This window comes from Salvelinus namaycush, unplaced genomic scaffold (assembly GCF_016432855.1).
Source record: "Salvelinus namaycush isolate Seneca unplaced genomic scaffold, SaNama_1.0 Scaffold1230, whole genome shotgun sequence".
Lineage (NCBI taxonomy): Eukaryota > Metazoa > Chordata > Actinopteri > Salmoniformes > Salmonidae > Salvelinus > Salvelinus namaycush.
In genome coordinates, this window is record NW_024057932.1 from 46,289 (window position 1) to 73,984 (window position 27,696).

The 27,696-nt window shown below is 43.2% G+C and overlaps 1 protein-coding gene across 4 annotated transcripts; it reads left to right on the plus strand.

Moving 5' to 3' along the window:
* Positions 1–906: 906 nt before the first annotated feature.
* On the plus strand, positions 907–19,689 carry LOC120036183 (luc7-like protein 3). Of its 4 annotated transcripts, none has more exons than XM_038982660.1 (10): positions 907–1,148; positions 6,830–6,936; positions 7,890–8,034; positions 8,191–8,271; positions 10,216–10,320; positions 10,492–10,653; positions 10,892–11,220; positions 16,291–16,448; positions 17,130–17,365; positions 19,065–19,689. In XM_038982660.1, the coding sequence occupies exons 1-9, from the start codon at positions 1,050–1,052 to the stop codon at positions 17,330–17,332; spliced, it is 1,389 nt and encodes a 462-aa protein (XP_038838588.1). In that variant the 5' UTR covers positions 907–1,049; the 3' UTR covers positions 17,333–17,365; positions 19,065–19,689. The 4 variants fall into 4 exon arrangements, with proteins under 4 accessions (XP_038838588.1, XP_038838586.1, XP_038838585.1 ...); XM_038982658.1 differs by having other exon boundaries at positions 8,194–8,271; positions 10,889–11,220; XM_038982657.1 differs by having other exon boundaries at positions 908–1,148; positions 10,889–11,220.
* Positions 19,690–27,696: the final 8,007 nt, after the last annotated feature.

Sequence of the window (27,696 nt, forward strand, 5' to 3'; positions counted from 1 at the left end):
TATTATCCAGTTTATTTAATCTATATATATTATCCAGTTTATTTAATCTATATATATTATCCAGTTTATTTTGAAACTCAATCAGTTCCATCTTCTCCTCCCCCGAGAGGCTGGCTGGGGACCTCTGAGAAAGGCAAGTTATCTTAATGATAACCTTTTCCTCCTCAGCTCTTGTGTTCTTAGCAAAATTACTACCATATTTTCTAAGGTATTTGGACACCTCAAAATCAAAGAGCTCCCAGATGTTGCAATAAGATTTTTCTTCACAAGCCCTTTCCCAAACGTGTGAAAGCAGATCTTTAACCTCAAACTTAACTATATCATTATTTAATAACGAGCTATTTAGCTTCCAGTATGAAGCTCTACCAAGGTTAGTATAAGGGGTAAATATTTTGATATCAATGTGCGAGGTGATTTGTAGATCAGTCAGTCGGCAGTCGCCTGCAGTCATTTTGATGCTCTCCAACACAGCCTCTGTCTTCCATCTGCTCTTTTAAACAATCACTGAAACATGGAAATATGGCGGTGTGGGAACCTTAACCCTAACCATATATATATATATACATATATATACATATACAAAGGTTAAATTGATACACACCTTTATAGGGTTAGGGTTAAGGTTCCCACACAGCCATATTTCAGTATATATAATTTATCTGTGATATGAAAGATAAGATCCTTATGCTTCTAAAACCTTACTGCAAGCGATGCTAGTTAATGTTCAGCCAAGCGTCAGGGCTCTTAGTAAATCCCCATACAGAATACGCCTTCGCCCAATAAGTCTTATGTGGGAGTCATGATGATCAAGGGCTTTTGGGGGACCATGAGTGGATGCTACAGGACATCCTAGCAGAGGGTGGCGTAATTTCTCACACAGCGGCGGTTTCAGGTTCCGCACACGGATGCACATTGGGTAGCGACTGTTGCTGAATGCGAACGGCTGCCATTTTGATCTGAAATAACTAGGGTCTGTATTTATTTGGCGCAATAATAAATGGTTTAACTTAGTAGGTACAATAGCTTTTTGCTTTCAGTTTTGAGGCAAAATGCTTTCCGCAGCCCAGTTACTCGATGAGTTGATGGGTCGAGACAGAAACTTGGCCCCCGACGAGAAACGATGCAACGTACGCTGGGACCACGAGACCGTAAGTTAGCCACTTTGTTAGCTTTAGCCAGCTCGCTGGAAACAATTTCGTCCGGTTCTTGTTTTCAGTGAGTCGTTTTATAGGTAGGTAGCTAGCAAACTGACGTTGATATTGATGTTTGCGTAAACGTAATAACTGGCTACCTACATGATGCTCGCTAACTAACAGTATCCTAACTAGCTATAAACTGACGACCGCTAGGGTCGGGTGTTAGTTAGTTAGGTAAGTTAATGCGTTTGCTACAATTGAGGACAGCATGTTCTTCTCAGGCCCAACCCCCTGACCCACGAATCCGCATTCAACATTAAACTAACGACCAACACTGGCCCTGTACTATAGCTAGCTAGATAATGTTATATAATGAGTAACTTCGCCAACGACAACATACGAGTTTGCTAACGACGGCTAGCGACAGGTCCACTGACAACTGGGCTAGCTAGTTTGCTAAATAAAAACAAGTGGGTACTTTTAACGTTATTTGCAGACATCAACATAATGTGAAACCGTAATGGAGACAAACTAGCTAGCTGCGAATTTCAGTCAATATTGACATTTGTATTGGCTCAAAGTTAGACATTAGCTAGCTTAGTAACCTTATGCTATGTCGTTGTCAATGTAACGTTAGCTAGTTAATCAAGTTGCATGAGTCTTGAGTCAAATCACATTTTATTGGTCGCATACACATATTTAGTAGCTGTTATTGGGGGTGTAGCGAAATACTTGTGTTCCTAGCTCCAACAGTGCAGTAATATCTAACAATATACACATCTAAAAAGTAATGTAACTTACAGTGCATTCGGAAAGTATTCAGACCCCTTTACTTTTTCCACATTGTTACATTACAGCATTATTCTAAAATCGATGCAATTGTTTCCCCCTCAATCTACAAACAATACCCCCAAAAATACATTTATTTTTTATTTTTGTGAAAATGTATTAACAATAAAAAAAAAAGTACATTTACACAAGTATTCAGGGCTCCGGAGTGGCGCAGCGGTTTAAGGCACTGCATCTCAGTGCAAGAAGCGTCATTACAGTCCCTGGTTCGAATCCGGGCTGTATTATATCCGGCTGTGATTGGGAGTCCTTTAGGGCGGCGCACAATTGGCCCAGCGTCGTCTAGGCCGTCATTGTAAATAAGAATTTGTTCTTAACTGACTTGCCTAGTTAAATTTAAAAAAAGTATTCAGACCCTTTACCGTGTACTTTGTTGATGCACCTTTGGCAGCGATTACAGCCTCAAGTCTTCTTGGGTATGATGCTACAACCTGTATTTGGGCAGTTAATCCCTTCAATGCAGATCCTCTCAAGCGCTGTCCGGTTGGATGGAGAGCTTCACTGCACAGCTATTTTCAGGTCTCTCCAGAGATGTTTGATCGGGTTCAAGTCCGGGCTTTGGCTGGGCCACTCAAGGACATTCAGAGACTTGTCCTGAAGCCATTCCTGCGTCGTCTTGGCTGTGTGCTTAGGGTCGTTGTCCTGTTGGAAGGTGAACCTTCGCCCCAGTCTGAGGTCCTGAGGTCCTCGGAATCGGACAATATTAGCTAAGAATGCCAATATCGGTATCGGCCCGATGTATAGTTTCACACCGATGTTTAAAAACCGATGTCAAAGCTGCCGTGCATATCTATATAACGTAGGTAATGAATTAATGACACCACGTAAAATGTTATGCAACACAGCATCCCTAACCGAGCCCACAATGTCTGCTGTGACATTTTCAGTGAGACAACTCAAAGGCAAAATCCATTAAAGCCAAGATAATGGAATTCATTGCCCTTGACAATCAACCGTTCTCTGTCATGGGGGATGTTGGCTTTCGCCGTCTGGTTGAGCACCGGTACACACTACCAAGTGTGCTATTTTTCAGATGTTGTCCTACTGGAGTTACACAGTAATAGCGTCACTGCTATTAGCTTCACAACATACATAAACTTAGCAAAAAAAGAAACGTCCCCTTTTCAGGACCCTGTCTTTCAAAGATAATTCGTAAAAATCCAAATAACTTCACAGATCTTCATTGTAAAGGGTTTAAACACTGTTTCCCATGCTTGTTCAATGAACCATAAACAATTAATGAAGATGCTCCTGTGGAACGGTTGTTAAGACACTAAAAGCTTACAGACAGTAGGCAATTAGGTCAGTTATGAGAACTGACTCTGAAAAACACACAGAAAGATGCCCAGGGTCCCTGCTCATCTGTGTGAATGTGCCTTAGGCATGCTGCAAGGAGGCATGAGAACTGCAGATGTGGCCAGGGCAATAAATTGCAATGTCCGTACTGTGAGACGCCTAAGACAGCGCTACAGGGAGACAGGACGGACAGCTGATCGTCCTCGCAGTGGCAGACCACGTGTAACAACACCTGCACAGGATCGGTACATCCAAACTTCACACCTGCGGGACAGGTACAAGATGGCAACAACTGCCCGAGTTACACCAGGAACGCACAATCCCTCCATCAGTGCTCAGACTGTCCGCAATAGGCTGAGAGAGGCTGGACTGAGGGCTTGTAGGCCTGTTGTAAGGCAGGTCCTCACCAGACATCACAGGCAACAACATTGCCTATGGGCACAAACCCACCGTCGCTGGACCAGACAGGACTGGCAAAAAGTGCTCTTCACTGGCGAGTCGCGGTTTTGTCTCACCAGGGGTGATGGTCGGATTCGTGTTTATCGTCGAAGGAATGAGCGTTACAGCGAGGCCTGTACTCTTGAGCTGGATCAATTAGGAGGTGGAGGGTCCGTCATGGTCTGGGCCGGTAGGTCACAGCATCATCGGACTGAGCTTGTTGTCATTGCAGGCAATCTCAACGCTGTGCATCCTCCTCCCTTATGTGGTACCCTTTCTGCAGGCTCATCCTGACATGACCCTCCAGCAATGCAATGCCACCAGCCATACTGCTCATTCTGTGCGTGATTTCCTGCAAGACAGCAAAGTCAGTGTTCTGCCATGGCCAGCGAAGAGCACGCCTGGGACCTGTTGGATCGGAGGGTGAGGGCTAGGGCCATTCCCCCCAGAAATGTCCGGGAACTTGCAGGTGCCTTGGTGGAAGGGCGGGGTAACATCTCACAACAAGAACGCGCAATTATGGTGCAGTCCATGAGGAGGAGACGCACTGCACTACTTAATGCAGCTGATGCTCCCCCTTTGTTCAGGGACACATTATTTAATTTCTGTTAGTCACATGTCTGTTGAACTTGTTCAGTTTATGTCTCAGTAATTGAAGCTTATGTTCATACAAATATTTACACATGTTAAGTTTGCTGAAAATAAACGCCGGCCACGAACGATGTGTTTACAATACCGCGTTGGTAATAAAGCATCATTTGTTCGGCCGCAGCTTCTGGGGTACCTAGCTAGTACCAATACATCCAGCCTGAAAACAATGACCAGTAGAAACTGTGGTCATTTTCATTATTCTTAGCAATGATTTAGGAATCCTTGTAAGTATTAGCTAGGTTGCCACTTGTTGTTCGCCTATTGAAAATGAACATCAGTTCATGAAGAAAAGAAATAGCCAGCCAACTGCTTAACCCTGTTGCCAAAGCTAACATTGTAAGCAGCCAGCTAGCTTCAGTAAGCTCGACCGGAATGTGTTGTGAAGCTAGCTACAATAAGGATTAGGCACACTAGTGGAATTTGCAGTCTGCCTTCAAAATAAAAGTATGCAATTGAAAGTGATTCAAATGAAAACAATAGTAGAATTATGCCATATTTTTATTTGAAGGCTAACCTCAAATTCAACTATTGTGCCTAATCCTTATTGTGGCTAGAATCACATAGATGGGTCCGACCACCATTAATCAAATAAGAACTGTCTTATTTTTAAATGTCCAGCACTGTAGATGTGCGATAAATATTTACCAGCGCTCATAGCATGCGTATCGATGAATCGTTGTGACATATGAAATACGAGTGATAGAGTAATCAATGTGTAAAAACTATGCAAAAAATGTATGAACCCGTTAAATTATTAGTCATATTCAGATGTTGATTGGTCAACAAGCTTATTTGACACGTCAAATAGTGTTATTTGACACTTATCTTTTTTGACACGTAAAGACCCAAACGGCGTTCCATAGAAATCCTGGTTGAGAATGAAACGACTGAAGAAATTAACGACGAAACAGCACAGCAAGTAAGTGAAATATATTTTTTTGATGATGTTTTACTGGTAGTGGGGGCATACGTAAATGCCAACAATATAATTGTGTGTGTGTGTGTGTGTGTGTGTGTGTGTGTGTGTGTGTGTAACCTTTATTGAACTAGGCAAGTCAGTTAAGAACAAATTCTTATTTACAATGACGGCCAAACCCGGACGACGCTGTGCCAATTGTGCGCTGCTCTATGGGACTCCCAATCACGGCCGGATGTGATACAGCCTGGATTCGAACCAGGGACTGTAGTGACGCCTCTTGCACTGAGATGCAGTGCCTTAGACCGCTGCGTCCATGTGTGTGCTAACTATTTAACTGTACTAGAATGCTTAAAAGCCTACAATTTTTTTTAAATGTCTGTTATCGGTATTGTTTTATTTGACACGGAAAATATCGGATATTGGTATCGGCCAAAAATGTCATATCGTTACATCAGTATGAGTCCTTTAGGTACCTTTTAGCAAACTCCAAACGGGTTGTCATGTGTCTTTTACTGTGGAGTGGCTTTCGTCTGGCCACTCTATCATAAAGGCCTGATTGGTGGAGGGCTGTAGAGATGGTTGTCCTGGAAGGAACTCTGGAGCTCTGTCGGTGACCATCCGGTTCTTGGACACCTCCCTGACCAAGGCCCTTCTCCCCCGACTGCTCAGTTTGGCCTCAGCGGCCAGCTCTAGGAAGAGTCTTGGTGGTTCCAAACTTCATCCATTTAAGAATGGAGGCCACTGTTCTTGGGGACCTTCAATGCTGCAGACATTTTTTGGTACACTTCCCCAGATCTGTGCCTCGACACAATCCTGTCCCGGAGCTCTACGGACAATTCCTTTGACCTCCTGGCTTGGTTTTTGCTCTGAAATGCACTGTCAACTGTGGGACCTTATATAGACAGCTGTGTGCTTATCCAAATCATGTCCAATTAATTGAATTTACCACAGGTGGACTCCAATCACATTGTAGAAACAGCTCAAGGATGATCAATGGAAACCGGATGCAACTGAGCTCAATTTCAAGTCTCATAGCGAAGGGTCTGAATACTTATTTAAATAAGGTATTTCTGTTTTTTGTGTATTTTTATGCAACATTTTCTAAACCTGTTTTTGCTTTGTCATTGTGGTATTGTGTGTAGATTGAGAGGATTTTCTGTTCATTTAATCCATTTTAGAATAAGGCTGTAATGTTACAAAATGTGAAAAAAGTGAAGGGGTCTGAGTACTTTCCGAACGCACTGTATGTGTGTATAATGGGCCAAATGGTTACCTCTAAAAAGATTAGAATTGGCATTATTACCAAAGCAAAGGTCACTAGCTACTAATCTTGTTCATCAGTGAGATTAGGCTAATCAATGTTTGAAGATGCATGTTTGATAGAAGATCCATGTTGCATTTCGCAACCAGTTTGCAAGCAACATTTTTGGCAGGCCCGGCATTGAAGAGGTTTTGGGTTTTGTAGCTTCAGTATTTCCCAAAATCATGCAACTGTTGGCTCACTAATGACGTGGCTCATCTTTTCTCCCTTCCCTTGCAGACCTGTAAGTACTATCTCTGTGGATTCTGCCCTGCAGAATTATTCACAAACACCCGGTCTGACTTGGGTCCCTGTGAAAAAATCCACGATGAAAACCTTAGGAAAATGTAAGTTTTACCTTTTCCACCCCATCACTTTTTGTTTGTGTTAAAATTAAGCAATAAGGCCCGAGGCGGTGTGGCATATTGTGAATATAGCAAGTCTTACGTCTTTTCTTATGGACGACACAACGCAGAGTTCCTGGATGCAGCCCGTAGCCATGGTATATTGGCCATATACCACACCCCCTCAGGCCGTATTGCAATTATACACTGGTTATGAATGTTATATTGGCCATATACCACACCCCCTCAGGCCGTATTGCAATTATACACTGGTTATGAATGTTATATTGGCCATATACCACACCCCCTCAGGCCTTATTGCTATTATAAACTGGTTATGAATGTTATATTGGCCATATACCACATCCCCTCAGGCCTTATTGCTATTATAAACTGGTTATGAATGTTATATTGGCCATATACCACACCCCCTCAGGCCTTATTGCTATTATAAACTGGTTATGAATGTTATATTGGCCATATACCACATCCCCTCAGGCCTTATTGCTATTATAAACTGGTTATGAATGTTATATTGGCCATATACCACACCCCCTCAGGCCTTATTGCTATTATAAACTGGTTATGAATGTTATATTGGCCATATACCACACCCCCTCAGGCCGTATTGCAATTATACACTGGTTATGAATGTTATATTGGCCATATACCACACCCCCTCAGGCCTTATTGCTATTATAAACTGGTTATGAATGTTATATTGGCCATATACCATACCCCCTCAGGCCTTATTGCTATTATAAACTGGTTACCAATTTAATTAGAAAAGTAAACAGGTAATTTTGTATTATACCTGTGGTATATTTAAGCAATAAGGCCTGGGGAGTGTGGTATATGGACAATATACCATGACTAAGGGCTGTTCTTAAACTAATATCACATGTCTATAGCGTATAACAGGTGAATAACTCCCTTTTCATCCCTATGTGCACCAGGTATGAGAAGAGCTCCCGGTTCATGAAGGAGGGCTATGAGAGGGACTTCCTGCGCTACCTGCAGTCTCTCCTGGCCGAGGTGGAGAGGAGGATCCGCAGGGGCCACGCCCGTCTGGCCCTGTCGCAGGCCCAGCAGGCCGCAGGAGTAAGAATACATAAAGATTTACTCAGTCAATGCCCATAGGTCGCCGCTATAGAGAACACAGAACTCAACATGGAAACCTAGGCCAACCCTTGTATTCGGTTTGTCATGTTAATCAATGTTGTTAGATTATGCTGACTGGACCTTCTCTTTCTCCAGCAGGGGCCTGGTGGTCCTGTGGGGAAGAACGAGGAGAAAGCTACAGTCCTGACAGAGAAGATCGAGGACCTAGTCATGCAGGTGAGCTGCCTGGGTTTACCAAAACATTACATTCTACCATCGAACACAATTACAGTTGAAGTCAGAAGTTTACATACACTTAGGTTGTAGTCAAAATTCGTTTTTCAGCCACTCCACAAATTTCTTGTTAACAAACTATAGTTTTGGCACGTCGGTTAGGATATCTACTTTGCATGACACTAGTCATTTTTCCAACAATTGTTTACAGACAGATTATTTCACTTATAATTCACTGTATCACAATTCCAGTGGGTCAGAAGTTTACATACACTAAGTTGACTGTGCCTTTAAACAGCTTGGAAAATTCCAGAAAATGGCTTTAGAAGCTTCTGATAGGCTAATTGACATCATTTGAGTCAATTGGAGGTTTACCTGTGGATGTATTTCAAGGCCTACCTTCAAACTCAGTGCCTTATTGCTTGACATCATGGGAAAATCAAAAGACATCAGCCAAGACCTCAGAAAAAGAATTGTAGACCTTCACAAGTCTGGTTCATCCTTGGGAGCAATTTCCAAACGCCTGAAGGTACCATGTTCATCTGTACAAACAATAGTACGCAACTATAAACATGGGACCACGCAGCTGTTATACCGCTCAGGAAGGAGACGCGTTCTGTCTCCTAGAGATGAACGTACTTTGGTGCAAATCAATCCCAGAACATCAGCACAGGAAGTTGTGAAGATGCTGCAGGTAACGTGTACAAAAGTATCTATATCCACAGTCAAACAAGTCCTATATCGACATAACCTGAAAGGCTGCTCAGCAAGGAAGAAGCCACTGCTCCAAAAACGCCATAAAAAAGCCAGACTACGGTTTGCAACTGCACATGGTGACAAGGATCTTACTTTTTGGAGAATTGTCCTCTGGTCTGATGAAACAAAAATAGAACTGTTTGGCCATAATGACCGTTATGTTTGGAGGAAAAAGGGGAGGCTTGCAAGCCAAAGAACACCATCCCAACCGTGAAGCATGGGGGTGGCAGCGTTGTGGGGGTGCTTTGCTGCAGGAGGGACTGGTGCACTTCACAAAATAGATGGCATCATGAGGCAGAAAGATGATGTTGCTTCAATATATCCACATCTCAAGACATCAGTCAGGAAGTTAAAGCTTGGTCGCAAATGGGTCTTTTCAAATGGACAATGACCCCAAGCATACTTCCAAAGTCGTGGCAAAATGGCTTAAGGACAACAAAGTCAAGGTATTGGAATGGCCATCACAAAGCCCTGACCTCAATCCTATCGATAATTTGTGGGCATAACTGAAAAAGCGTGTGAGCACGGAGGCCTACAAACCTGACTCCGTTACACCAGCTCTGTCAGGAGGAATGGGCCAAAATTCACCCAACTTATTGTGGGAAGCTTGTGGAAGGCTACCTGAAACGTTTGACCCAAGTTAAACAATTTAAAGGCAATACACTCAATTAGTATTTGGTAGCATGTAAACTTCTGACCCACTGGGAATGTGATGAAAGAAATATGTGCTGAAATAAATAATTCTCTCTATTATTATTCTGACATTTCACATTCTTAAAATAAAGTGGTGATCCTAACTGACCTAAGACAGGGAACTTTTACTAGGATTAAATGTCAGTAATTGTGAAAAACGGAGTTTAAATGTATTTGGCTAAGGTGTATGTAAACTTCCGACTTCAAATGTACATGGACCCTACACTACCGTTCAAAAGTTTGGGGTCACCTAGAAATGTCCTTGTTTTTGAAAGAGAACCACATTTTGTCCATTAAAATTACATCAAATTGGTCAAATACATTGTAGACATTGTTTCTTTCAAAAACAAGGACATTTCTAAGTGACCCCAAACTTTTGAACTGTAGTGTACATGCATCCGTCATGTGAAGACCTACATTCCTGCAGGACACATACTCTGGAGTGAGTAAGTTGTTTTCTATGTCAACAAAGTTTCCGTTTGTATGTGCTGTGTTCAGATCGAGGAGTTGGGCTCTGAGGGCAGAGTGGAGGAGGCCCAGGGGATGATGAAACTCGTGGAACAGCTAAAGGATGAGAGGGAGCTGCTCAGCTCCACCCCCTCTGTGAGTTACTCCCAGTTCTTTCTTACTCCATCAGCATTGAGATCAACTCCATTATCTATTTAGTAAGCCTTTTGTATGAATTCAATACCGTGAATTAAACCTGGGGATGAGACATTTTTTGGTTGAAAGTGCTGTACTTGTAAAACTAAAAGTCATCCTGATTGATTCCAGACGATTGAGACCTTTGCGGCCCAGGAGAAACAGATGGAGGTGTGTGAGGTGTGCGGGGCATTCCTCATTGTGGGAGACGCCCAGTCCCGGGTGGATGACCACCTGATGGGCAAGCAGCACATGGGCTACGCCAAGATCAAGTCCACTGTGGAGGAGCTCAAGGTAAGTCCTTAGGTTTGAAGGATTGTTCACTCCCAAGTCAATGTTTGTCAAGATTCCATATATGCCATTTGTTGTACTGTATGCTTTAATACCCATGAAAAGGAAGTATCATTTTATCATTTTGACTGTTGCTGTTTTGAAAGACCAGTATGTTGATATTGCTGATGCAGAAAAACATTCAGTCATATAATTGAATTGTTGGTGGTAAGTCATGAATGAATGATTTTCTGTTAAGGAGAAGTTAAATCGGCGATCCGAAGACCCCGCCGGAGAAGACAAGGGAGAGCTAGAAAGCAAGGACTGGGAGCGTGAGAGGGAGGAGAGGGAGACTAAGCGCAAGTTGGAAGAGGAGGAGAAAGAGAAGGAGAAAGAGCGTGAGAAGGAGAAGGAGAAAGAGAGGGAGCGAGTGAAGGAGCGGGAGAGAGAGAGGGAGCGAGAGAGGGAGAAGAGAGGAAGGAGGAGCCACTCGAACAGCCGCCACTCCAGCCGAGCGTCGGACCGTAAGAAGAGTCGTTCCCGGGAACGCCGGCGGTCCAGGAGCAAGGAGAGGGAGCGCAAACGTAGCAGGTACTGTACTGTATGGCACGTAGACTAGTAGTGTATGGCACGTAGACTAGTAGTGTATGGCACGTAGACTAGTAGTGTATGGCACGTAGACTAGTAGTGTATGGCTGATTCACACTATAGGCCGACCCCCAACTGTACTGTGCTGGCTCGTTCATTTTCCTTTCAAATGGTCTTTTCCCGCACGGTCCCAGCAACTATGGTGGATGCTTAACCCATAAGAGTCTAAGCCGGGGGAGGGGGTCTACTAAGCTATAAGGAATTGTGTTAAGGTCATACCAAAGATAATTTTGCTATTTGATTTGGTATTTTAAGACCCCTTGTATCACACTTTTTTTTTTAATGTTAAACGTATTTGATTAAAACATTTTTGGGCCTTACTGCTATTAGCCTATACAAACGCATTGAATAACAGATTCATTACATGGAACAACAAATAGTCCCAAAAAGACATCTAAAGGAAGTTTGTTCTGAAGTGTCTGTCCTACATCTGACAGATAATTTTATTTTGAAACATGTATTTAACCCCATATTTTTGCCAATTAACAGTCTCCATATATACTTCCATAAGACCAGTCTTGAGGCCTGTGGGCGTCTTAGAGCAGAACAACAGACATGTTCCTGAGAGTCTCACCTTCACATATTAGTGTGTAGCCCAAACTGTTTGGACGCTACAGACAGAAGTCGGCAGATTGGCTGTAATGACTTCTGATGAGTCCCAAGACGCTTGTGGGGATCGTAGAGCAAAACGGAGAACACCGTGTTCATGCCAGTCTCATCTTTCCATAGAGGGTTCATAATAGTTCGGACGCTACAGATGATTCTGTGAGAAGACCGATTTTTCGGGATGTCTCATGGTCTGACAAACACCGCTCTAGCTCTGTCACCTTTCACCGCAGATGCGGAAGTGTTACGTAGGCGGATGCAGTGGATTGAGACACATCCATTGCAAAAACAAAATATTTTTACCTTAATCTGAAATATTTTGATGGAGCTATTATTGTAAATAGTTTTCCGCGGGGTGCGTGTTAACTCGAAATGACACAACGACAAGGTTCCAGTTTAACAAAGTTTACTCTACTATATGAACACACTACAAGGTAGCCATTACACTCCAGGCTAGGTCCAACAACGACAAGACTTCCTGCGCATGCGCACTCTTGACTGAGTGATAGCCCCGTAATAACAGAAATATAGGGATACTTAAAACATGAACTTAACAAACTCCCCCTTTTCTTTAAAGACAAATAAAACATCAACAACATAGTTAAATGTCCAAGTATTATTCAAGATCCCCATTACAAATGGGTTGTGTGACAGTTCTTATTTGTATTACTCAAGCTGCCACTTTCCATTACTGAGAGCCTGTAGGAGCGAGAGCCTGTAGGAGCACAAGACCGGATGCTCCTTTTTTAGTCAGACAGTCAGCAAGCTGTTCCTTTGTGGTCTACCACAGAATCCGCTGGATTCTCTGTGCTTGAATAAGTTCCTTGATGCTGCTAATCTCAAAGTCTTTTCTCTGTGACAGACTTGGTTGACTTCACAGCATCAACTAATGAGTAGTTGTCAGTGACACAAACTAGAGGTAGGAAGTGCCGTTTTGTCCCACCAGTGATAACCTAGCGAAGCATCACGGAAGACAACTAGTTTCAAAGAGTCATCTTTTCCAACATGCTGAAACTTTAAAGTCACTTGTTGTGATTTCAGTTTACGAACAACTTTGTTTGCCTCATGAATGGTTTGTACAGTGGCGTGTTTTGTGTTAGATGCCAAGTTGCAACCATCAAACCAGGTCTACTCTGTCTCGCAGCCCATAAAATTTGTCCCATCTTTGACCTCAATTGACCAGCTTCAATTCCACAGAGGGGAATTCCTTTGTACGGCTCTTGAAGAATCCATGTGGATAGGTTGAAGATTCTTGATATAGCTCTCCTGTTGCATCAGTATTTTTCCATCAACTGTAATAAACTCTATGCCAACATAACAAAAATGATCATGCTCCTCACGGCCAACCTAGAAAACAGCTTTGAGGTGTGGAATCACAGTTGAAGCAAAGGTCTGTGAGCCACCCCAGATAAAGTCATCAACATGACAGGCAAGTACTCCAGTCACATTGCAGTCTTGATCAAGCCAATAGAAGACTGCAGGATCCACTTGTGACATTTTTCCACCTGTATTCAGCATTGTTGCCTTGACTTTGTTGTACCAGTAGAGTGATCCATCTGCCAGTCCATACACACACTTCTTTAGTTTCCACAGTGTTCCTTCACTTTTAGCTTCGGGCGGAGGTCGGATGTGAATGTCCCTTGACAGCTCTGTTCCCTGCAAAAATCCAGATTTGATGTCTATGGAATTAAGTTTCCATTTTTTCTGGCAGATCACTGACATCAGCAATCTGAGTGACTCTGAGGCGCATGTCGGTGAGTCTTTTGGGAGTTCTTTAGCAGCCAGCTCCTCAAAACCTCTAGCCACTAGACGTGCTTTGGGCGCTATTCCAGCTAAGGATTCTTTAAGGGTACACACCCACATTGTTGAGACGCACTTTTGGCCAATGTCTTTGACTTCCTCAAACACTCCATTTTTCCTCCAATTACTGAGCTCATCTAGCTTAGCTGAGTCAAATGACACGTCCTTTGTTTCAAGTACATCATCATTTTGAATGTCATTCTGTTTTTCTCGATTTTCCATTGGTTCAATTCTGATATTATCTACAAGTGGCAGGTCAGCTGACCCTGTTGTACCAGAAAGTGTAGCTGGTTCAGAGTACTGCAAGTTGTACCAGTTCTTGTGTTTTGCTTTTCCTGCTCGTCCAATGACGGTTGCTGTATGTGGAATACCACTTTCTCTGTCCGTGTATTTAACAGTTTGTCCAGTTTTCAGATTGGAACAACCATGTTCTCTTAACACATGTGGCTGTTGAATGTTTTCCTCATTTGAACGCTCAACAGTATTACCTGTGGCATGGTTGAAGGTCTCTGCTCCATTTCCTGTGTTAGTTTCGGTGTCCATATCATCGGATGCGACATCTGGTAGGTTTGTGTCTGTTACTGTGTCCTTTTTGTCATTTTCATTAGGAGACTGATTCTCAGCAACAGCCCCTCTATCTTGTTGATCATTTACTTTCTGCAATCTTGAGTGATGCACCCTGACAATCATGCCTCCGTGCCTCACAAATATCACCACACCATCTTGACCAATGACTACTCCCGGTCCTTTCCACTCTTGACAGTCAACTCGTTTGTAGTACACTTTGTTTCCAGTTTCGTACTTCTCATCATCATTATTCCCTGAACTGCTGAGTAACTTCTGAAGTCTGTTAACTGTATCATGTCCAAACTGTTTGTAAAGCTTTAACAATACTTTGTGTTTTTCTTTAGTGCTCATGTTCTCTGTGACTGTCAGAATCTTCATGTGCTCTGTGTCAGTCAGAATCTCATTTTTGCATGGACTCTGTGTGATGTCTTTGTCTAAAATGTTTACACAATAGTGGCCTGAGGTAGTAAGTTCAAGAGTCACTGGTTGTTTAAACATCACTGCCTTGTCATTTTTTATGTCTAGTACAGCCTCTGCCTTCTTGAGGGAAGCTTTGCTTAATAGTAAGGGGATATCTGTAGGGACCACCTCTGTTTCAATGTGACACTTAGTCTGACCAATTTTTGCTGGTATCTTAACTCTCTTGGTAGAATGGACAATTCTCCCGTCTCCAAATTTGAAAGCTCTGTTGCTTGGTGTGTCAATCATATTTTGTACTTCTTTCATATTTAGTTCACTGACATAGCTATCAAGCCATTTTGCACCACACACTGTCCGTGTACATGCAGTATCAATCACAGCAGATCCTAAGGATTCAACTATAAAAATCTCAGTATCAGAAGCAGATTCATTTGAAAACAGTGTAATGTTACACTGCTCTATCTCTGTGTTTACATTTTCCTCTGTTAGTTTAACTTGTTCATTTTTATGAGGACAGTCTTTAACCCAATGGTAAGTGCTTTGACAAATTGCACATTTCGATCTCCTTCCATATTTGTCCAGTGGATTTGTGCCGGGAAATGGCGCCCTCTTCTGGTTGTCTTGAGAATGTGACTTGTTGGCGCCTTTTCTGTGCTGCTCGGTGTAATATGCTGCGTCACTCACTTGCATTCCATCTGTTATTGGCGCGATAGACGTCTTCTCACCAAATATTATTTTTAGTGCCGACTTGATAGATGCAAAAGTCAGCACAGTACAAGCAGTCAAAGCCAACTGTTTCTCCCTACCATCTAGACAGGCAGTACCTAGTAACTTGAACGCTAGCACTGCATCTGGGAGAACCATGTCGTACTTGCGCATTCTATTGTACCTCTGTTCGAAATCAATGATGTAGTCTGCCATTGCAACCGAAATATCTCTCGTAACACTGTCAAAGTTTGAATATGCCTCGTAGGCACGGTCTTTCTCTTCTTTGAGAAATACAGAATCCAGTGCTTTGATCAAAGTTCCCATACCGTCATCCTTGTTCAAATCCTCAACGGATATTTCCAGTGCTGTATCTCTCGCTCTTCCCTCGAGCGATAATACCACCGCAAGTGCTTGCTTTTTCGCGTCCAGATTAGTAACGCGTGTCCAGATTCCCAGTTCATTTTTCCAACTTTCGTACGACCTCTTCTCGTCGAAGCGAGGTGGCACGTTGTAGTTAGAAACCATCCTCTGCTACCAATGTTAACTCGAAATGACACAACGACAAGGTTCCAGTTTAACAAAGTTTACTATACTATATGAACACACTACAAGGTAGCCATTACACTCCAGGCTAGGTCCAACAACGACAAGACTTCCTGCGCATGCGCACTCTTGACTGAGTGATAGCCCCGTAATAACAGAAATATAGGGATACTTAAAACATGAACTTAACATGCGGACATCGACCTTAGGGGGTTAATCAGCCCAGTACAGCTCTGCCTGGCCCTATAATGTTAATCAGGGATCACAGTTCATGTGTTTGTGAAAATCTCTCGTTGAAAGTTCCACTGCTCTGCTCTTGAGTCTGTCATGGATTAACATGTTCCTGTGTTCGGTGTTTTCCCACACAAGCCGGGACAGGGACCGGGAGAGGCGGCGCAGCCGGGAGCGTTCGGACAGGAAACGGCGCTCCCGCAGCCGGGAGAGGAAGAAGTCCCGCAGCTCAGAGCGCAAGTCTCACCGCCACCGGAGCCGCAGCCGGGACAAGGACAGGACGTCCAGAGACAAAGGTGAGACATGGGACAGGTTGGCACATTCAAACACATTTAGAATAATCACAACTCAGATCTTGCAGGTTTCTTGCAGCAATAGCAGGTTTTTTTTCTGAATCTAAAAGGGGCTTAGGTGGTGGGCGTGGCAATGGGCGCGGTCCATCTGTCGGCGTGGTTGAATTTTAGAGGCGGTGTAGATAAATGTTTGAATTTAAGTGAATTTCTTAGTTATACAAATTTCCCCATTGAGCTGTGAGAAAATGTTTGTTTTAGAGCTAATTTCCTGCAATTCTATTCATTTTGCCATGGCTAATGCTGTGTTCTTTTACTCAAACATAAAATCAATACTGCTAAATTCATCTTTTTGTTCAATTCTCCTCGACTGTCTAGCTTTTCTTTTGGTGATTGTTAGATCTCAAAATCTATCATTAAAAAAATATATATTTTCCATTATTTATTCTAAATACTTTATATCTGGTTTGTCGTTTAGGTTTACACTGAAAGTGGTTTCCATCCCTAAAATGTATAAAATATACTTTTTTACACTTTGGTTTAGTGACTCCACACTTGTGATTGAGCTGGTGATGCAACAACATTTGGACCATAATGGTCCCTACTGAATTCACAAGTGTGATCTGAAGTGTGTCCTACTCTACAAGTCTTTGTCATGACTCTGTTTCCTACCTCCATCCCTCCCAGAGCGTAAGGAGCCGGAGGAGAGGAGGAGCAGCTCCAAGAAGGACGAGGTGTTAAAGGAAGACAAGCCTTCCTCTGACGTGGCCAAGCCTGGGCCTGTGGAGGCTGAGGCTCCTGCCTCCACTCTGGGCCTGGCCCTTCTGGCCAGGGTCAACGGGGCTGCTCAAGACGACCTCCATTCTGAAGGTGACACTCAGTCCAATTAAAACTGATCTGATAGGACCTCAGATCAGGCTCAGGTAAGTGCGCCCTCCCCCGTCATCCTGGCTCTCAAAACACACACCCCTCCCCCATCTTCCCTCTCAAACCTCCCCCTCCTGTTCTCCTCTCCCCCCGTTTACTTTCAGTTCTATTGCCTTTGATTTGTATGTTGTATCTTTATCCTGTTGTTTTGGATATAGTGCATCGTAAGTATGCACTGAAGATGGAGCTAGACCGATGATGAGAGAAGAAGGTAGAAACAGAGGTCACAAAGCCCAGAGGGAAAGACCAGTGTAGCCCTGAAAAACATACCTGGAGGTACCCCTCGTTTTGTATCGGTTATATACATGCATACATATTATATATCTCTATTTTGTCTATTGGACAAAAATCTCTTCCAAATTTAAATCCAAGCATTTCTTTCTGCCTGTATTGCCTCTTGTATATTTTTTTTCTCTTCAGTGATGGTGGCAGTAACCATGTCTTTTCATTTGTCGATTTTCATAGCCTATATTGAACGTATTAAAGTGACTGTCTAGATATGTGGACATGTATCCACACATAGACACACTGCATTTTACAGATACTTTAAAAGTAAAGTGAAGCTATATATGGAAGGATCCGTACTATTTCTTTGACCTACTGAATGCACAGTCTAAAACCATTTTTTTCTCCCACTGCCATGGATATTGTGTTCTATATACAGCTCTCTGTTCTCTGATATGCATTGTATTGTAACACAGTGTGTTGGTTAGCATTGGGCTGATGATGGAAGGGTAGGGGTTAATGAATGATTGCAGCTGACTTCCATACCTCACACAGCGTTGGTGTTGAGTGAGTGAGCGACCTCATGAAAGAAAAAGGCAAATTAATAAACCCTCAAGGATCAAACTGTCAAACTATTCAGGTACTCACCCAGGTACTCCTTTCTCTACCCACATCCATTTCTACTGAATGCTGTTACCTGTGAGCCTACTGCTCTTTATCATGACTAAAGCTTGATGTGTATTGTTTTTGTTTCTCCTTTGTTTTTTTCATCTTTTAAAGGTGTTTTTGTGCAGTATTTATTATCAGGAAGTGATGATGATAAGAGGTACATGTCAACTTGTTTGATATCCTCCAGCTGTCTAGTTTAATTAGATTTGATACTTATTAGTGAACCTGCCTTTCAAGACTTCATTGACTTTGAAAGTGTATCAATTTATATTATTTACATGCTGTTGAGTGAAAACACTTAATTTTGACCCATGTTTGATATCGATGCTTATATCGATATCATCCAACTAACATTCCTCAGTTTAGGTTTGTCTACAGTTCATTTTATGGTAAAGGGGATATCAAGCAGGTTCCATAATCTCAAAATAGGATGGTTAAAACTTTAAAGTTGAGTTCTATTGCCTTATACTGTGTCCCAAACTGAGTGTGAAGAGCAGGGCGGCCATCGTCAGCTAATGTCCACTAACATTAAAGAGCTGTTGGAGAAACGTCCACAAAATGCCAGGATGTTCCCTGCTCCAAAAATGCAATTTAGTTTTCCCCAACGTTTGCTAGTGTTAGTTTTAGTTTATTTTCCAGTTCGTTAGATTAGTTACCATTCCTCTGTGACATGTCTGTAGGGGGATTTCTATTAATGAGAAATATCTGTATGTATAGTTGATAACAGCTTGTGGCTGCTACAAGCTGTGTTACCAGGATCTTTGCTAATGTGTCACCTCTTTGACCGTTTGTGCACCCCAGGGGACGCTGGGAAATCTGGAGGAGGAAGATCTGAAGACCACCTGTCGCTCCACCCTGAACCTGTCCCTGCGCTGCTTAAAACAAGGTGAACCACAGATGTAGTGGCTTATTAAAACAACTGTGACATCTAAATCACAACAAAAGACACGTGTGTAAAGGTGCCCTCTGTTGTCCTCCTGTTTTTTTTTTTGAAGATCACATTTTTAGCGCAGGACCAGACATTCTTCATTCAGTTTTACGTTGTATTTCTTTCCTTCATCGTTTCTGAAATAAAGGACCTTGTCTAGTAGCTGCTGAGGCTGAATGATACATTAAGGCTTTTATCTATGTTCTGTTTCTCATGCAGTTTTTATGACAAATAAATTGTTTTGGTTTGTAATGTCAGGTTTCCACGATTTGACTTTTTGGGGGAAAATTAGTTGTAAAATCAGTTCGAGAAGTGTTTGTACAATGTTAGTCAGGAGCATCTCTCTCTTCTCTCTCCTTCCCACCCACCAGATCTCACACCCACTGACTGATCTCTCTAGCCCCTTACTGTAAAATATAGTGAGATTTAATTGAGCTTTTTTTGTTTTGATTTTAAAACTTGTTCATCTTGATCAATAAAAAGAGAGCTTGAATGATGTCTGGATTTGTTTGACTCTTGTGTTAGGAGTGCTGATTTAGGGTCAATTTAGCCTTTTTAAGTCCTGAATAAGAGGTCGGGATCAGTTCCAACAAATCAGCATTTCTACTCTGAGATGCTTCGTGAATACAGACCCCGGCTCATTAGAATCTACTTCCGAGGATGAGCCCCACTGGCCCTGTATAAAACCCAGAGATTTTCATTAATCAACGGTAGCTGACTCACTCCATCTTTCTCTTTCACTTGCTCTCAGTCTTTTTGGGGCAGCAGGTGGCGTAGTGGTTAAGCAACTAACTTGCTATTCCCTGTCTACCATCCAGCATCAAGATAGGAGCTAGATAACTGAGGGCGTTTGGTCTGATTATGGTCCTAATAAGGATGCCTTACCACCCTCTCGCTCTTCCCTGGATCACACTTTAGGGCCGTCATGAACCCCACTGTGCTGGCTCAGATATTGTCTTTTCACACTCCTTTCCAGCACGGTTCCAGCAACTATAGTGAATGCGTAACAAGGCAGCCCAGTAGCCTACCGTTTGGCTTGGCTTAGTCGCGCCTTTTTTATTAGTGTGATTTCGGCTTTTCAGTCTCAGAACTGACCTTGTCAACCCAGCAGGCAATTAGACAACGCAGCGGGGGTTTCCAGACCTGATCAGAGCAGTGTAATTAATAATTAAGGCTGGTGGGGTCAGTGTACAGGCTGGATTTGTGCCTGCCTCCTGTGGCTGGTCTGAGTGAGCATTGGAGCCCAGCCAAATGCTTAAGGATTAGTGCCAAGGTCTAAGTGATTGTACTGGGTGTAGACTGCACCTGCCTCTTCCAGAGGGGAATTGGGTCTAGGGCTTGGAGTTTTCCTAGGGCTTGGAATTTTCCCAGGCCGGGTCTTGTGTTCAGAAGGAACGTCTTAGCTCGACTGATGATAAATCGTGATTAGAGCCAAAAGGTTTCCCTAACCAAGTGACCTGCAGGCTATAAAGTATTAGCGATTAAGAATATTTGATGAAACATTTCAAAACCATACCTGATAAAACATTTCAAAACCATACCTGATAAAACCATTGCTATCAGTGTTTAATGATAGTGTTATCACAGAGACAAGGGCCGGAATCATAAACTCAGCAAAAAAAGAAACGTCCCTTTTTCAGGACCCTGACTTTCAAAGAAAATTTATAAAAATCCAAATAACTTAACATATCTTCATTGTAAAGGGTTTAAACACTTTCCCATGCTTGTTCAATTAACCATAAACAATTAATGAACATGCACCTGTGGAACGGTCGTTAAGACACTAACAGCTTACAGACGGTAGGCAATTAAGGTCAGTTATGAAAACTTAGGACACTAAAGAGGCCTTTCTACTGATTCTGAAAAACACCAAAAGAAAGATGCCCAGGGTCCCTGCTCATCTGTGTGAACGTGCCTTAGGCATGCTGCAAGGAGGCACGAGGACTGCAGATGTGGCCAGGGCAATGAATTGCAATGTCCGTACTGTGAGACACCTAAGACGGTGCTACAGGGAGACAGGACGGACAGCTGATCGTCCTCGCAGTGGCAGACAACGTGTAACAACACCTGCAAAGGATCGGTACATCCGAACATCACACCTGCGGGACAGGTACAAGATGGCAACAACTGCCCGAGTTACACCAGGAACGCACAATCCCTCCATCAGTGCTCAGACTGTCCGCAATAGGCTGAGAGAGGCTGGACTGAGGGCTTGTAGGCCTGTTGTAAGGCAGGTCCTCACCAGACATCACCGGCAACAACGTTGCCTATGGGCACAAACCTACCGTTGCTGGACCAGACAGGACTGGCAAAAAGTGCTCTTCACTGACGAGTCGCGGTTTTGTCTCACCAGGGGTGATGGTCGGATTTGTGTTTATCGCCGAAGGAATGAGCGTTACAGCGAGGCCTGTACTCTTGAGCGGGATCAATTTGGAGGGTCCGTCATGGTCTGGGGCGGTGTGTCACAGCATCATCGGGCTGAGCTTGTTGTCATTGCAGGCAATCTCAACGCTGTGCATTACATGCATTATCCTCCTTCCTCGTGTGGTACCCTTCCTGCAGGCTCATCCTGACATAACCCTCCAGCAATACAATGCCACTAGCCATACTGCTCGTGCTGTGCGTGATTTCCTGCAAGACAGGAATGTCAGTGTTCTGCCATGGCCAGCAAAGAGCCCGGATCTCAATCCCATTGATCACATTCCCCCCAGAAATGTTCGGGAACTTGCAGGTGCCTTGTTGGAAGAGTGAGGTAACATCTCACAGCAAGTACTGGCAAATCTGGTGCAGTCCATGAGGAGGAGATGCACTGCAGTACTTAATGCAGCTGGTGGCCACGCCAGATACTGACTGTTACTTTTGAGTTTGACCCCTCCCCTTTGTTCAGGGACACATTATTCAATTTCTGTTAGTCACATGTCTGTGGAACTTGTTCCGTTATATTCATACAAATATTTACACGTCAAGTTTGCTGAAAATAAACGCAGTTGACAGTGAGAGGACGTTTCCTTTTTTGCTGAGTCTATATACAGTACCAGTCAAGTTTGGACACACCTACTCATTTTATTAATTTGTACTATTTTATACATTGTAGAATAATAGTGAAGACATCAAAACTATGAAATAACACATGGAATCTTGTAGTAACCAAAAAAGCGTAAAACATATTTTATATTTGAGATTCTTCAAAGTAGCCACTCTTTGCCTTGATGACAGCTTTGCACACTCCTGGCATTCTCTCAATCAGCTTCACCTGGAATGCTTTTCCAACAGTTGAGCACTTGTTGGCTGCTTTTCCTACACTCTGCCGCCCTACTCAAACCATCTCAATTGGGTTGAGGTCGGGGGATTGTGGAGGCCAGGTCATATGATGCCGCACTCCACCACTCTCGTTATTGGTTAAATAGCCCTTACACAGCCTGGAGGTGTGTTGGGTCATTGTCCTGTTGAAGAACAAATGATAGTCCCACTAAGTGCAAACCTGTGGTAGCCATGCTGGTTAAGTGTACCTTGAATTCTAAATTAACCACTGACAGTGTCACCGGCGAAACACCTCCATGCTTCACGGTGGGAACCACACATGTGGAGATCATCCGTTCACCTACTCTGCGTCTCACAAAGACATGGTGGATGGAACCAAAAATCGCTAATTTGGACTCATCAGACCAAAGGACAGATTTCCACCGGTCTAATGTCCATTGCTCGTGTTTCTTGGCCCAAGCAAGTCTCCTCTTATTGGAGTCCTTTAGTAGTGGTTTCTTTGCAGCAATTTGACAATGAAGGCCTGATTCACGCAGTCTCCTCTGAACAGTTGATGTTGAGATGTATCTGTTACTTGAACTCTGTGAAGTATTTATTTGGGCTGCAATATAAGAGGCTGGTAACTTTAATGAACTTATCCTCTGCAGCATCGGTAACTCTGGGTCTTCCTTTCCTGTGGCCGTCCTCATGAGAGCCAGTTTCATCATAGCGCTTGATGGTTTTTGTGACTGCACTTGAAGAAACTTTCAACTTGAGCATTTCCAGATTGACTGACCATGTCTTAAAATAATGCTGGACTGTCATTTCTCTTTGTTTATCTGAGCTGTTCTTGTCATAATATGGACTTGGTCTTCTACCAAATAGGGTTATCTTCTGTATACCACCCCTACCTTGTCACAACACAACTGATTTGCTCAAATGCATTAAGAAGGAAAGAAATTCCACATATTAACTTTTTAACAACCCTAATTGAAATGCATTCCAGGTGACTACCTCATGAAGCTGGTTGAGAGAATGCCAAGAGTGTGCAAAGCTGTCATCAAGGCAAAGAATGGCTACTTTGATGAATCTCAAATATAAAATACTTTTTTGCTTTCTACATGATTCCATGTGTTATTTCATAGTTTTGATGTCTTCACTATTATTCTACAATGTAGTAAATGGCAGTAAAAATAATGAAAACCCTTGAATGAGTGTGTCAACTTTTGACTGGTACTGTATATATTGATTTGTATTATTATTAACCCCCTCTAAGGAGGACACATCTTTTTTTGTTTTTTACAGCTTTTCTGCTACATATACATACATTTTGCATACGTTATTTTTATATACAGCAATCACATAACAATAATACATTACTGAACATAAACTCCTTAACCCCACCCCTCAGCCACTCTCAGCCCATCCCACCTATCACCATAGACCACCCCCGTTTGGTTTGTAAGTGCCATATGTTTGTCAATAGTGCTGTGATGTTTTATGTACATTTAGAACCTTTCTAATGTTGTAGTATCCACAGATTCTTATCCGAAGATGAAAACCTTTCCTACTAGTATTATAATATGATTTATTGACTATGGCTTAACAAATCGCCCAACACTGCTATTTGTAAGGTTAATTTTAAGTGCATGTTGTGATTTTTTTTAAACCATTCCTTAACCTGTGACCAGAAACAAGCTACATAGGGACAATACCAGAATAAATTATCTTGTGATTCTGTCTCTTCGCACAAAAATCTACAGAGCTGAGATTGTGGTATGCCCAATATATATATATATATATATTCTGTTGGTGGCAAGAAATTGGAATAATAATTTAAAATGAAAAACTCTGTGTTGAATCAAGTGTTTTTTGTGTCAGTTCATAAACCATGGTTTATGCAATGCACCTTTTAAAGGCAATGTATTCTAGGTAAACACTGCAGATGTGGCTTGGATTGAGTCCCGGCCAAGGTTGTAAATTTGAAGACTGAAATGTCTTGGTAAAGCTTCCATACAGGTTCTGAAGTCTGGCCCTACTATATTGGCCCTGGTCCACAGAGTTAAACGCTTTGGCTGACTCTCCCTCGCTGCAGCACAATAGAGCAGGTGTGCTGCAGTTTGGAATGGAACGTCAGTATCTCTTTCAACTTGTTTCACTGCTATGCTTTAACCTCGGCAGAGTATGAGTAAATAGTATTTAAATTCTGTTTTAGTGGTCAGATCACTGTTCTCCAGAATAAAGTAATGGACCAAATTGCATTGCTGTTGTAAAACAGCCTACATGTAAATGTGATGTCACAAGAGTTTTACCAGCCCAGAGGCTCCAATGCAACTTCATGCTTAGTGTTGTCTTCCTGTTTGAAGTAGTCGTGTATGTGCTGGTTGTATTACCCAATATTTGCAGCAGGGGTCAGTGTGTAACTGCGCTGTGTCACTTTCACCCCAAAGGCTTTAGATGTGCCAGAGCACCAGAGGGGAGTGTGTGTGTCTGCTAGTGAGTGTCACACAGTCATTTACACACACACTGGAGCATTGAGAATAAAATCACTGACATTTGACCAGTGTCACACACACACTACTGTATGTCAATAGCCTGCTATTTCTCCCACCTCAACCTTTCTGCATGTCATTAGGACCCTGGTATTTCTCCCACCTCAACCTTTCTGCATGTCATTAGGACCCTGGTATTTCTCCCACCTCAACCTTTCTGCATGTCATTAGGACCCTGGTATTTCTCCCACCTCAACCTTTCTGCATGTCATTAGGACCCTGGTATTTCTCCCACCTCAACCTTTCTGCATGTCATTAGGACCCTGGTATTTCTCCCACCTCAACCTTTCTGCATGTCATTAGGACCCTGGTATTTCTCCCACCTCAACCTTTCTGCATGTCATTAGGACCCTGGTATTTCTCCCACCTCAACCTTTCTGCATGTCATTAGGACCCTGGTATTTCTCCCACCTCAACCTTTCTGCATGTCATTAGGACCCTGGTATTTCTCCCACCTCAACCTTTCTGCATGTCATTAGGACCCTGGTATTTCTCCCACCTCAACCTTTCTGCATGTCATTAGGACCCTGCTATTTCTCCCACCTCAACCTTTCTGCATGTCATTAGGACCCTGCTATTTCTCCCACCTCAACCTTTCTGCATGTCATTAGGACCCTGCTATTTCTCCCACCTCAACCTTTCCGCATGTCATTAGGACCCTGGTATTTCCTCAGGGAGAGGGGCAGAATGAGAGAACAGAGAAAGAGGGAGAGGGGACAGTCATGAACAAGTGAAAATGACAGGGACCGATAGAAAAACAGATGGAGAGAGTCAGCCGGATGTGAGGCATAAATAACTTGAGTGAAAAAGGATAATGGGGATGGATGGTCATCTCTCTGCCTTCCCTCTTTCTCCTCCTTCCCTCCCTCTCGCCCTGTCACATGCACACACATAGTCAGTAGTGTACAAGTGAAGGTTGAGTGGGAGAGCCGTCCATAGATTGTATCAGAGGGCCATTCGTCAAGTGACAGTAAAAACAGTAATGCAATGTCACTCGTCTGTCTAACGACCCTGACTCCATCACACACACACACACACCCTGACTCCATCACACACACACACCCTGACTCCATCACACACACACACACACACACCCTGACTCCATCACACACACACACCCTGACTCCATCACACACACACACACACACACCCTGACTCCATCACACACACACACACACCCTGACTCCATCACACACACACACACCCTGACTCCATCACACACACACACACACACACACCCTGACTCCATCACACACACACACACCCTGACTCCATCACACACACACACCCTGACTCCATCACACACACACACACACACCCTGACTCCATCACACACACACCCTGACTCCATCTCACACACACACCCTGACTCCATCTCACACACACACCCTGACTCCATCACACACACACACACACCCTGACTCCATCACACACACACACCCTGACTCCATCACACACACACACACCCTGACTCCATCACACACACACACACACACACACACACACACACACACACACACACACACACACACACACACACCCTGACTCCATCACACACACACACACACACACACACCCTGACTCCATCACACACACACCTACTATGTCACTCGACTTTCTAACGACCCTGACTCCATCACACACACACACCCTGACTCCATCACACACACACACACCCTGACTCCATCACACACACACCTACTATGTCACCTGTCAGTCATCTAGTAGTGAGGCCAGAGGACACTCCTCCAGAGTCATGTATTACCTTCTGTCTGAGGCTGCTGTTCCACTACTACCCATTATCACATATCATTATCACTCTTATTATCACTTGTGCCTGAAACAGCTGGCCTACTCCTGCACATAATGCTTTTAAAACCGACTGACAAGTAAGATGTGCAAAAATGCTTAATTCATTGTAAAAAGGCAGGATAAACCAGGTAAAAATGACCAAATGGATGGCTAAAACTGTGGCTCACCATACACACGCACAATAATCTCTCAAACAATAACACACCCTCTGTTAAAAGCGGTTCCTTCAATAATTAGGTCTGAGGGACCACACCTGTGTTCAAACAGCCACTCAATTAACTAGCCAATCAGGAGCTACATAACGAATTAACACTGAAGAGGTGCAATTGACATTGCAGCTATAATATTGCATGGAATGATGAATGGTTAACATGATAGGGATTCTGCATACATGTTGTTTTATCCAATAAATAAGCAATAGACACAATTAAAACAATGTCCTTGTAGTGAAGGGCTTACTCCTTCACACGTAGTACTGTAACGCATGGTGGATAGAGCATGAAAGTACACCCTCTCTGTCTCACACACACACACATGGGCATTATCACCTTCGTTATTACCACTTAATACCATTAGTACTGTAACATAATGGTGGAGTGAGACTTGGAGCAGCAGAGAGAGAGTCCTCAGGACACCAGGTGATGGTAAGAGGCTGTAGGTGATGTTTACTGTACTGTACCTCTGTCATAGTAACACAGCAGTGGAGACTGGTTACAGTGGAGACTGGTTACAGTGGAGACTGGTTGCAGAGGGGACTGGTTACAGTGGAGACTGGTTACAGAGGAGACTGGTTACAGGGGAGACTGGTTACAGGGGAGACTGGTTGCAGGGGAGACTGGTTACAGTGGAGACTGGTTGCAGGGGAGACTGGTTGCAGAGGAGACTGGTTGCAGAGGAGACT